At 35.0% G+C, this 12,153-nt stretch overlaps 2 protein-coding genes across 3 annotated transcripts; one reads left to right on the forward strand and one right to left on the reverse strand.

Moving 5' to 3' along the window:
• Positions 1–439: 439 nt before the first annotated feature.
• LOC117113849 lies at positions 440–8,936 on the reverse strand. The gene is made up of 3 exons (XM_033257301.1): positions 8,829–8,936; positions 5,270–5,746; positions 440–985 (listed from the first exon to the last, which is right to left on the reverse strand). The coding sequence occupies exons 1-3, from the start codon at positions 8,875–8,877 to the stop codon at positions 480–482; spliced, it is 1,032 nt and encodes a 343-aa protein (XP_033113192.1). The 5' UTR covers positions 8,878–8,936; the 3' UTR covers positions 440–479.
• A 598-nt stretch (positions 8,937–9,534) lies between these two features.
• LOC117113851 lies at positions 9,535–11,834 on the forward strand. Of its 2 annotated transcripts, XM_033257304.1 has the most exons (2): positions 9,535–10,857; positions 11,095–11,834. In XM_033257304.1, the coding sequence occupies exons 1-2, from the start codon at positions 9,779–9,781 to the stop codon at positions 11,381–11,383; spliced, it is 1,368 nt and encodes a 455-aa protein (XP_033113195.1). In that variant the 5' UTR covers positions 9,535–9,778; the 3' UTR covers positions 11,384–11,834. The 2 variants fall into 2 exon arrangements, with proteins under 2 accessions (XP_033113195.1, XP_033113194.1); XM_033257303.1 differs by having other exon boundaries at positions 9,539–11,834.
• The last annotated feature ends 319 nt before the right edge of the window (positions 11,835–12,153 follow it).

A 12,153-nucleotide genomic window follows, 5' to 3' on the forward strand; every position in this document is an offset into this window, starting at 1 on the left:
GATTGAATTTCTGGAAAATTGTGATTCCTCTACCGTGAAATCGGCCACAAGTAAATTATTTTAGTATTAATAAATGTATGATTTATGTTGATTTATTGATTTTGTTGTTGCTATTTTTTAACATTTAAATGGAAAAAAAAAGTGTAATTCATGGCTTTTTATTTATCTTTGAATATTTTATCATTGAATATTAATTCTTGCAAAAAGTAAATTGTAATGGCAATTTGTTTGATGTTAGATTCCTTTTAAAAACTAAATTATTTAAGATACAAAAATGCATATATTGACTCAAGAAAATCAGTTTTAATACAGAATTTGATTATTGGGGCCATTTTTACTTACATGTCATATGGGGCCATTTTTACCGGGGCCATTTTTTCCGGGGCCATTTTTTCCGGGGCCATTTTTTCCGGGGCCATTCTTACCATACACCGATAACAGTTGCAAGTAAAATCAAATGTATTTATTAAATTTATGTACTAACCATATTTTCTTCTAGTTACAGCTTCCAGATAATAATATCTGTACTGACTAGATGTAAACGCAACTAGTGATCCCACATCAATACTCCGGATATCTTGTCTTGTATCTGATTTTAAAGTCTGAAAGTTCATACTGAACACTATATTTTTGAATTTCAATACGCTGTCAATGTTTGCAAGGCCAATCCTATCGCCAGGCAGAAAAGCTATCTGTTCTGAGTATTTAAGCGGACGCTGCACCTCTAAATCAATCTCCGCTGACGTCACCTGTATCAGCGTTTTGCCTACTACTTCGTAGGTATTGGTCTTTACGTCACTTGCTCGAAACACAAAGACGATAAGATCTCCAGCTCTAGAAGCAACAAATCGCCATCCGTTTATAATACCTGAATTCCTGAATGCATCACAAAAATTCATCCGTATTCTATCAGTCACGGTACCACTATTTGAATAATTAGGATTCATCAAGTATCGAATCAGTTGAAAATTAGGCGTCTCCAAATCTGGGACGTGAACAAGAAATAGAAGAAAAAAAAAAAACCCATGAACGCATTACATATTTTTTTCCTCGATTTTTATTCTTCAGGATCATTTTTGGAAATTATATAGCTGTAAAATAGCACGTCTTCATCATTTATTTGATTTTAGTTATTATCTTCAAACATTTTGTCACTCACTCCACGAACTAAACACAAAGTAGTTTATATCTGTTTCAAAAATCATGATATCATTTGTCATTGCGCGTAGGCCAATTTGCTGTTACTGTACAGCAGCTGTGTTAAAAAATCGTTCACTTTTCAGCGAGGCACTCACACCGCCTGGCGGTCGACGTCAGCCGGTGCGATTCTATGATTCTATGACGCGCGAGCAACTGATCGCTTATAATGCCGATGTTGAATATATATTTCAGCTGTTAGTTCTTGGTTTTGTTTATGGTTACTGTAACACAGCCTTTCTTGTCAATGACGAATGTTCTTATACATAATAATGGCTAAAATATATATTTACTATTTCCGGTCCCCTAAAATGGGTGCCGAGTTTTATATTTTATTACAGAGTGTACAATTCAGCTATAATGTACGGTTGCCAATGACTTTTATATTATTTACCACTCACAAAAATCCATAATAACAACATTGAGTGCTTCACGCGTGTTCTGGTTTTCAAGAACTAATATAAACTATCTTGATCATTTTAGTTCGTGTTGTGTCTGAGCGACATATTTAAAACCCTGTGATTTAAAACGCCAGGTGCGTCGGGGTACGCTTACCTTCTTTGACCTACTTTAAAAACAAATATAAGAAGTACGCCATGTACAATTATTATGTACCTGCTTTGTTCCGGAAACTTATGCATACAAATAATGCATGCTAGGGTTTGCCACAGTGCAGCCAAAGGCGCCCCACATTATTGTTTTTTTTTTTTTTTCATACAGTTAAGACAGTTAAGTTATAGAGGGCGCTAGTTTAGGTCAGTTAGGTGAACTGATACACATGAATATGCATACCTAACTTCCTCCTCGCGAAACAGAGTTCAGTGGTGTATCGAGGAGGAAGCTGCAGTGCTTATGCGTGGACAAGTGCTACTGCATAGGCCAAAATCTCTTAAATAGGCCTTGGTAGTCAGGAGGGTGTGAAAATTAAGGGATTGTAATTTTAATAATATCCCCATGACTATGTGCAGCATGGTCTTTGAATGAGTATATAAAAGGCACAGTATTATTGAATCTGCCTGTTTGATTACATTAAATTTATAAGGCCTAGATATGACATGTGTTGTTTTCAGCAACTATATGCCCCTATAATAAGTACTGATTATGAAGGATACAACACGTTTAGAAATTCTCGGAGACAAATTATGAGCACTTCGGGCATAAGTTGTTAACTTATCCTTTTACAGTTAAAAATTTTCAACAGACAGTGATTCTATATTTGCTGTATTCTTTTGCATGACTCATTGGCTGGTAAAATATAAGATTTTTTTTAACCATCTGTAAATCAGTGAAAATAATTTTTTACTTCCATATGTTTTTCATCGTTTTAAATAAGGTATTCAATTGTTTTAATTTGGTATACAGCCTTAGTATACCAAAGTATACTTAGTATATAGTTACTGTATAGAATATCGTCAGTTTTGGTAAAATGAATGTTTATAATATGCTTGCTATATAAATCTAGGCCTAAATCAACTAAATGTTTGTAAAAAATCAACAATAAAAATATACATATAATTTTCTTAGTAGGCCTATGTGTCCGAGCGTTTTTAAAAGTTTATATCCTTCAGAATCAGTATTATAGGCGTAGCTAGTTAGCATGCTATATCTACTGCTATACTGCTGAAATAACCGAATAGATGCAACGCAACTTTTTATGCTTTCAAAGACCATGTTGTAGGTAAACAGTATCTAGGCATAGGGATAGCCTATTATTATTACATGTACGTAAACAGTATCCAGAGGTGACGGAACTAGAGGGTGCTGTGTTATGGAGAGAAATGTGTGACCGGAAATGGTCTGCAGTCAGTTGGTTGTTACCATGCGCCAGTGATGTTGGAGTATAGTACAGCAATATGAAACTATTATGTAGGCCTAACGAATGAATAAAGTTCGGAGTTTGTCGGGTAGTGAAATTATTATTTCACATTTTAAGTGCTCCCTAAATTCATAAGCGTAAGCTAAATTACGGTTATTAATTTAATTAGCGAAGATATGGATACAATTATTTCGAATCCCTCTTTCCAAGAGGGGATGTAAATGCTTTGTGAAAATGAGTACGCCGCGGTACTCATTTTCACAAAGAAATACACACAACTGGTTAGCTAACAATTATGCCAATGTTACATGAACACCTGGGAAGGAAGGTGCAATAACGTTGTTACCTATCAAACGTCTGTACTGTATTGGAGAGGGGCTGCTGATGTACTGTGTAGCGGGGACACCTGAGGCATAAGACTAGGCCTAGGCCTAACTAAGACAGTGGAATTATATGTGATAGAAAGTACACTTTCGAAAGAAATAAATTAAAATAAGAAAAAAAAAATAACTAAGAATAATTCATTTGCAGAGGTACCTAAAGTATTATACAATGCTAACAATGCGGCTCTTAGACCTGGTTTGAGCAAAGGCATCCATGTGCAAAGCAATGGTGTATGTTTATCCATAAAAGCACGCAGGGAAAGTTGCCTTACCAGGAAAAGGTAACGTATCTAGCTTATGACGTATGCATGCTAACTCATGTGACGTCACAAAAAATGAATATTTCTATTATAACCAAAATAATAATAACTACAATGTTTCTGGGCGTAAATTCCCTTAATATGAATGAAGGGTTGCTCAATCTCCTTGCTATACAAAAACCTCCCACTGACGTCTCAGTCGCGGAATACGGGTAGCTGAACTTTTTCTCGCAAATCTGACTGCAAAACCATATCCAAATTTCACGTTCCACTTTTGACCCTGAGTTGTGCTTCCCACTCGCCGCTGAGGGCGGCGTTCCGGGAACCCTGCGTCTAGGCCTATTATCATTCAAATTCAAAAGAATTCAAATTCAAATTCAAAAGAATATTTGTTTACTTCCATGAAATATAACATGTAATGAAAAGTAAGTTATACATTCGAGAATATAATATTGCAGAAGATCTAGATAATAAACAATAAGCATACAAAGTAATAATAATTATACAAATTCCCTGTGTTGGGACAGCCTTGTAACAAGAGACAAGAGAACAGAAAAATTAAACAAGAAGCGACAGCAACAGAAAAAAAGACAAAAAAAAAAAAACAGACAAGACGACGAATCACAAGAAATTGGACCGAAAAGTCCATTGAACACATGGATGGAAGAAATAAAATGTAAGAGGGTTATTGATATTTGGCAATAAGGTGTTTTTTTTTATTTTATTTTAGTAGAAATTGTTTTATTATAATTATTATTATTACAATGGTTCATTAATTTTCACTGTCGACTACACTCGACGGACTACCAGAATTTTTTTAGCCTACCCTACTATTACTACTACTACTACTAATAATAATAATAATAGATCGATTTATATAGCGCATATAATCGAGGTCTCTGTGCGCTCGGGACTAGATGTTGTACTTTTCAATAACTTTCTCCTCTCATGAGGGTCACTTTATGTCTTCAGCAGTTAGTAAACCGGCGCACTTTCATCTGTCCACGACAGGGGCCGAATGAACCAGTAAACCGGGGAACCTCCCTACTCATCTCGAAATATGTACTGGGTTCTTTAAAGTGCACATGAGCATTTGTGTACACTGGGTCAACGGTTTATAGTCCTTATCCGAGAAGGCTAGTTCCACCACCAGAACTATAGAAGCGAGCCGGCCGCGAACACGTGCCGATAATGTTGGCTGTGATCACTTTGCCCCTGCCTTAACCGCTCGGCCATTTGGCTCGCTCAAATGCTACGACGTAGCCTTCATATGCTTTCATCAAGCAGCGACCGCTGCTTTCCCGACTCGCGCGGGAGAAAGTCAAGTATGCAGGGCTACTCATATATCAGTGTTCACCTAAATTACCTAAAATAGCGCCCTCTGTAATTTCTGCCTTAACTGTATGGAGAAAATAATAATACAGGCGGCCTTTGGCATTGGGGCAGAGTAGTTAGCTACCAGAGTCTTCATTGCCTAAAAAGGCAACCGACTGGTGAGAAACACTTAATTTGATAGTACTGAAAGTATTTGCATCGGACCCCTAGTAAGGCCCGGACTATATTTCTAAAATTCACCAGCCAGCCCCATCCTCCAGGCGCTAGTCTCTTCTTACCTGCAAGTATTGCTTGGAAAGAATACGTACGCCATTCGGTACCAGAAGAAATTTGAAAGGTGTAGCCTGATATGAGGTTATCTGGTAGTACACTTCCATCGAGAAGATATTCACTCGTATCGACACCTACATCTTCATCATATCCAATAAGGTTGCCACTGTGGTGGAAGCCAATGAATACGCCTTGAAACACTGGAATCCAGTCCGCTTTATTGATATGATACTCTCGTACTTCATTCAAATAATCTTGTGCTGGAACAACGGTTCGACTTACGACGTCATATTTTCCTGCGATAGCCTCGCGAAAAACAAACACTATGAGCTGAGCACTTGTCGTTGGAAAAAATCGCCAGCCTTTAATGTATCCATCACAGGCAATGGGGTTACCCACATTTACTCCGGTGATGCTGCCGCTATCGACCAAAGACCGTGATACAACTGCATGGCCATGGACTTCGGGACATACACTGGAAACACCTAAATAAAAGGATACAAAACCTTTTTATTTAATAATATATACCGGTCAAAATGTGTACTACATTATTAATTTTTTAGCAATACATTTTTAGTCAGTCGGAAGCATTTTCGCAAGCCCCTCTACACAGTAATTTAATGACTATAAGGGCGCGCTCCAACTCAAACAGGAAAAAATTCAAAATACAGTGGTTAAAATATACGGTACACTTTGTATTTGTTTTTGTTTTGTTTTTTGTAAATTCATTTGTAATGCTAATATTGCTATAAATAAATTCATTTGTTATGCTAATATTGCTATAAAGCAAAACTTGATCATGTATCACTGGTAACTCAATGTATATGTACTGCGTAAGCGTATTTTATTTGTAGGCCTACAGTGCAATGTAACATTAGAACCCTTATTAGGAGAATCCAGTTTCAGTTGTCTAAATAAGGGAAACTAACAAAAACGTAAAATCGATGTGATGAAAAAAGTAGAGAATTAAGTGTCCCATAAATAGAGAATGAATATATGTGTTGCTTTGACCATGTTCCGTTAATAGGGTTGTTTGTTTTGTCCTCTCATTTGGGTGTCTTCTGAATAGAGGTGACTCAAACGAGGGGTAACATCGGTTGTAACAGTGTTGTTTACTGTCAAGGATTTCATAAAATAAATACGAACTTCATCAGGTCTACAGTGAACCTAACGTATTAGGCCTACATATATTTAGGCAATTACAAACTCACCCTTATAAATTAAGATGCTCACAATAACTTGGTGTACAAAAATACACCCCATATCGAAAGGTTGACTCATTGGTCCCCAATGTTACATTTTCCGCCTTAACCACTAAAGAAAATATTCAATTTTGGTAGAAAAGTACGTTTTACCTATAGGCCTAGTATATGATGTCCAATTAACAGTGCAAGTGGATTATGTTTCGAAAAAAATTTCTCTAACATACTGTGAAAAAAAAAAAAAAATTGTTGTAGTTTTACCGGACTATATGACAGTACCTCTTTTTGCTGTTTTAAACAGGAAATTACAAGAAATTTGCTTTTTTGGTGGTTTCAAGCTTGTTTCTCTCACTCTAACTCACCAACATTTTTATTGTTTGAAGCTGTTCTTGGAACAACTTTTATCAGCTCGAGACTGATATAATACTTAATATCATGATATTATATAGCCTATGTAAATACGAGTACGTGATTGGTCGAAATGGCATCACGTTGCTAGCGCCTCTATGATCGGAAACGTTATATTTTCCCGTAGGAAAATATAACTTTGAAAAGTGACCGGTCTTTAACGTCACCGGATTACACCCGCATTGCGCCCGTAATGAATGCTAGTCGAGTGCACGATCGATCGCTCGCTCGCGAATTGTGAATGTGTAAGCCTAGCGCTTCGAAAATGGCGACTTCAAAAATTTTTTAAATCTCTCGACAAAGACAAATTAGATAGAATTATTGACAAAAAGGGTTCTCGGTGTACAAAATTTGTTGTGAATTCATCCGTTAATATATTCCTACTCGGTGAATATTGTAAGTCCAAGGAATCATCAATTAGTCCTAGGCCTACTTGCATTGAAAATTTCAAAGCAACGGAGCTCAACGCGTTTCTCCGGTCATTCTACGCTGAGGTAAGGAGAGCAAACGGTGAATTGGACGCTAAACGATAAATGATAACGCTACGCTACGGATTACAGAAACATTTTTAAAAAGTGAAGGTAATATGAAGTATTTTGGCTATATGTAATATAACAGATATTGTGTAAAAGTTAAATAAAAGTTCTTGATATTTAAAGTAATGTGTTCAGTTAATTATTTGCATCTATTTTTGTCTATGTAATATAACAGATATTGCCTTTTCTATCGGTGTATTATAACATTTGATATCCCCGAGGGAATTATATTTTTCTCTTAGGGCTATAATATATAATCCCTCGAAAAAATATAATTCCCTCGTGGATATCAAATGTTATATTATTCCTTTAAGCAGGCAATATCTGTATAATATGATTACTTCAGAAGTTTTACTGGACAAAAGCAAAATATAAAGTCCTTCTAAAAACCTTTTGGCTTCTTAGGTCGCTAAAATGACGTCATTTGTGACCCTTCCATAATCTATAGGAAACATAGTAACATAACAAATCTGTGGTATTTGTCAGGTTGGTCATAGCCTTCTAGTGTTTCGATTATGATATGAATGGCAGGCATATATTTATTAATGAAAATGTAATAGAATGACATTTCTTTACTGAGTAATGATCCATTTTGTTAGTACAAAGCCCCTCACATGACAATGGAACAAAATTAACATAATACGGTCATTTGACTTCAATCGGCGTTGAAGCGAAAAGTGGGAAAACTTGCCAAACCGTTCCAGTCGTTTATATAATAAAACCTTTCCATGTGTTCATTAGTCTTTTTCAGTCAATAGTCCAATATTTGAGAGATAATCAAATCTTGTAAGAATTAATGCAAAAAGTGTTGACTCTCAAAAGTAAGATTGCTGATACCGATAATAAACCATAATAATTGTCTAATACTATATAAAAGTACGTGCGATTTGACCATTAAACATATTTAATCAATAGTAAATTATATTTAAGAAATATAATTACTATAGCTAATAATATATAATAATTTATGATCAGACCTAATTTAATTTTCTTAGAATATTATTATAACATGCTATAGCCATAGTAGATTAGTGTTGCAAATATTTTGTCACTTTAGTTAATATTAATAACAAAATATAGGCTAACTATATCAAAACGTTGACAGTTTAAGATCATAATTACATTCTATATGGAAAGTTTGATTTTCTTAGAATATTACTATAACATGTTATTCCATATTAAATGACTGTTTGATTACTATGGCTAATTATAAATCCTAATTTATGATCAGACCTAATTTAATTTTCTTAGAATATTACTATAACATGTTATAGCCATAGTAGATTACTGTTGCAAATATTTGTCACTTTAGTTAATATTAATAACAAAATGTAGGCTAACTGTATCAAAACGTTGACAATTTAAGATCATGATTACATTCTCTATGGTAAGTGAAAATTAATAAGAAAGCAGTGGATTACCTTTTAAGATTCTGCTTGAAAACAAGAAGACAAACATTATCGAATACATTTTGGAAAATAGTTTATGAATCCACAGCGTATAAACAAAGCACTGTTAGTTAATGTTTTAGGGTTCGAATGATAACATAATTATATTTATTAACAAAATCAATTAAATTTTCTACGTCAAGGATCAGTCAATGCCACTAAGTTATTTATATTAGACAAACAATACACCTATTCATATTCTGTATAATTATGTCGATAATATTTCTTATAATAGTAATCGATGAATTATGAATGTTTTTGTAAGGTTGTAGTCAAACATAAGATGACCGTTATGCAAAAAAAATCAATTTTTTCTACTATAACGTTCATAATTACATATTGTAATTGTTTATAATTGCATTAGGTGACTTGTTGTTTCTAGGTTTATCATATATGACTATAAATTCATATATATATATATATATTTATTTATTTATATATGTTAACATATAAATATGTTTATATATATATAGTTATATTATACACATTCCAAAAATGATAGAAACATTAGTCATAGGAAACATGATGTAAAGATGAGCGAAAAAATGGTAATGTAATTTCATCCTAGCGTATGGCCTCTGGACGATCGATTGTATTTGTTCTTTCGGTTGTGAACATAAGATAAGCTTTGTGAATTCGTATGAAAAGAAACGCACCCAACAATAGGCCCGTTATACCAGCGTCATATATTGGCCTCAATGTTTGTGATTGGTAATCTTAACTCCAAACATAAGACACTAGGTGCGCGTACACTAATCAATACAGCGAGTAAACTGTGGTAGGCAGTAACAAACTAGACTAACACCGTCCTGGACGTCTGTTCGTTAACTAATTGTATATTAGATAATATGTACTATGCATGCAGAGATTGAAAACTATTGGATTTAAATTTCGATTTCTTAAACCTAGACGACTAATGGTTAATGATGAGCTTCCGACGACCGAAGGATAAAAAAGGTACACTTGTGGGTGAGAAATCACAGGCGGTATACTCAGCCAACTGGAAACTGGATACACTACTTAGTAAAACACTTAACATGCTGGACACGTCTAAGCGAAGGGTATCGCACAGTATTGCGATAGACCAGAGGATAGTGAACAAACGCTTTCAAACGAAACTTCATCAATCCAAGATATACAATGCAAGAATGACTGAGAATCGGGATTTGTTAAGACAGCTCACGCATCGAGATAACTTCAGCTTCAATACGTCTGTTGGCCAAGACGATAAGTATACTGTCAAGCTAACTTCCCCTCCTAACAGAAACGTAGCTTCTGCACCGTCGAGATCTCAAAGATCCAGACCTGTGTGTCAAAGAAGACGACCTAAGACTACTGGTGTTAATGGGAATAATGTCGAAGTTATGGACTGTGAAGCTTCATTAAAGAAAGCAGCTGCTTTGAAGGCACTGCAACAGCGGCTTTCATCGTCGAGAGCCACTTCATTTGTATCGAAGACCCAAGCCGACGAGTCATCGCATCTTTCTATCTCATCTGGTAATGATCCTGCTGCCAAATGTATTAATACTTGTGAAAAGAAAAAGGAGTCTCATGAGGCTACACCTGCGCAAAATGATCCTATTCAAAATGATATTAGAATACATACCGAGGAAAATCCCGGCGAAAATAGTTATCAGGACACTGATATCTCCGTAATAACTAAGTTGAGTAAGAGACCAGGAACATCTATCGCTAGATCAAGAAGGAAATCATTGGAGACGAGAGCCTTCATCAGGGATGCTGCTGTTGGGTCTAAAAGTGATGGTCACTCAACAAACGAAAGGCCTAGAACAGCTTCTTGTTCCGTGTCTAAAAAAAATCTTCCAGAAACACCTATCAATAGGCCTAACACTGACAAATTAGCAGTGAAAATGTCAACAGTTTCTAATTTGGATTTGAATTGCATAGCAGAGAAGAAGGAACCAACCGAAAACAGTCATCGTTCTTCAGCAGCTCAACCTAAAATTACACATAGTCAAACGGATGGAAAAATGATAGATGAGTATGTTCCAAACACTGTGTTATTAGAAGAATCAAACATTACACAACTCGAAAAATTACCAGACTCTAAAATTAATCAACAAAAACAAAACAAACTACATATAAAGAGAAAATCGGTGTCTAAACAAGTTATACCGAGTATTTTTGGTGAGGAACGGAAGGTAACAATATTTGATGTGAACAAAAAACGAATAGAAAATGCTAAATTCCCAAATCGTTTTGATAATTTCTTCGACAGTTTAAAGGGGCTTGAGAATGATCAAGATTATTGCGTTGACTACTACACAATGCGTTTGCAGCAGACGTGCGATCAAAATGTGTACAGACAGGAATACGAAGAAACAGATGAAGAGAAAGTATTTGCTATGAAAAGCGTTGGAAATATATCGGCGAGGAGCATGACGTTTCACAATTTAAACCAAGATTTTAGTGACTATCCATCGCAATACTTTTTAAACCCACGGTCGTCAAGTGCTACAAAAGGCTCAGTCAAAAATGCATGGGATATTGCTGATAAATCAAAATAACGTTAGTAACGACATACATCTTTAAATGTTTTTTTGCTTTAAAATATGTTTTATTAATATTATTATTATACACACGATTACAATTAATAAAATATATCGTTAACTGCATAAATTAAAAAAAAAATATTCAGTTAAGGATTCGTTTAAGGTGCAAGGTTGGATTATGGACGCATCATTCTGTTGATATTTATGTTAGAAAAGTGATATTTTAAATGGGCCTATGTATGTACGACCAAACAAATATGCCTATTAGGCATTTACATAAATTTCGTCAATCCGTTTGCATGAACAGACGTAATCCTCCGAGATCTGTTAAAAACAATGTACACGAGGGTTTTCTTTCTTGTGAAACTATGGTCATATCAACCTTATAGTCGTATCAACCTTGTCCTGTTAATGACGAGGTTCCTATTTATGTCAAAATAAAATTACAGTTGTGCAGTATACAGTACAAAGCGTTAGAACATCAATTTAAATGAATCCTCTTAAATTTAATGGCTGGGAAAATATCAAGGTTGATTTGTATGGTAGATTTGATCCTGGTCCAGAATATCACCCGGTTGGTTTACAAATGTGAATGAAACCTAAGCGCGCCTTTAAGACTTTTAGGTTTGGTTCCTCTCATTTTAAAAATGTGCTCCTATTTGAGAATGTCTTCTAATAACATTTAGGGTACATCGTATAGGTGTATATATTATACATAATACACCCATGCATAATGTACATTATTGTGTACAAATATATCTATATTAGGCCTATATAGTATATAT

This window comes from Anneissia japonica, unplaced genomic scaffold, assembly GCF_011630105.1.
Source record: "Anneissia japonica isolate Jap-2015-1 unplaced genomic scaffold, ASM1163010v1 scaffold694_len1028156_cov167, whole genome shotgun sequence".
Taxonomy (NCBI): domain Eukaryota; kingdom Metazoa; phylum Echinodermata; class Crinoidea; order Comatulida; family Comatulidae; genus Anneissia; species Anneissia japonica.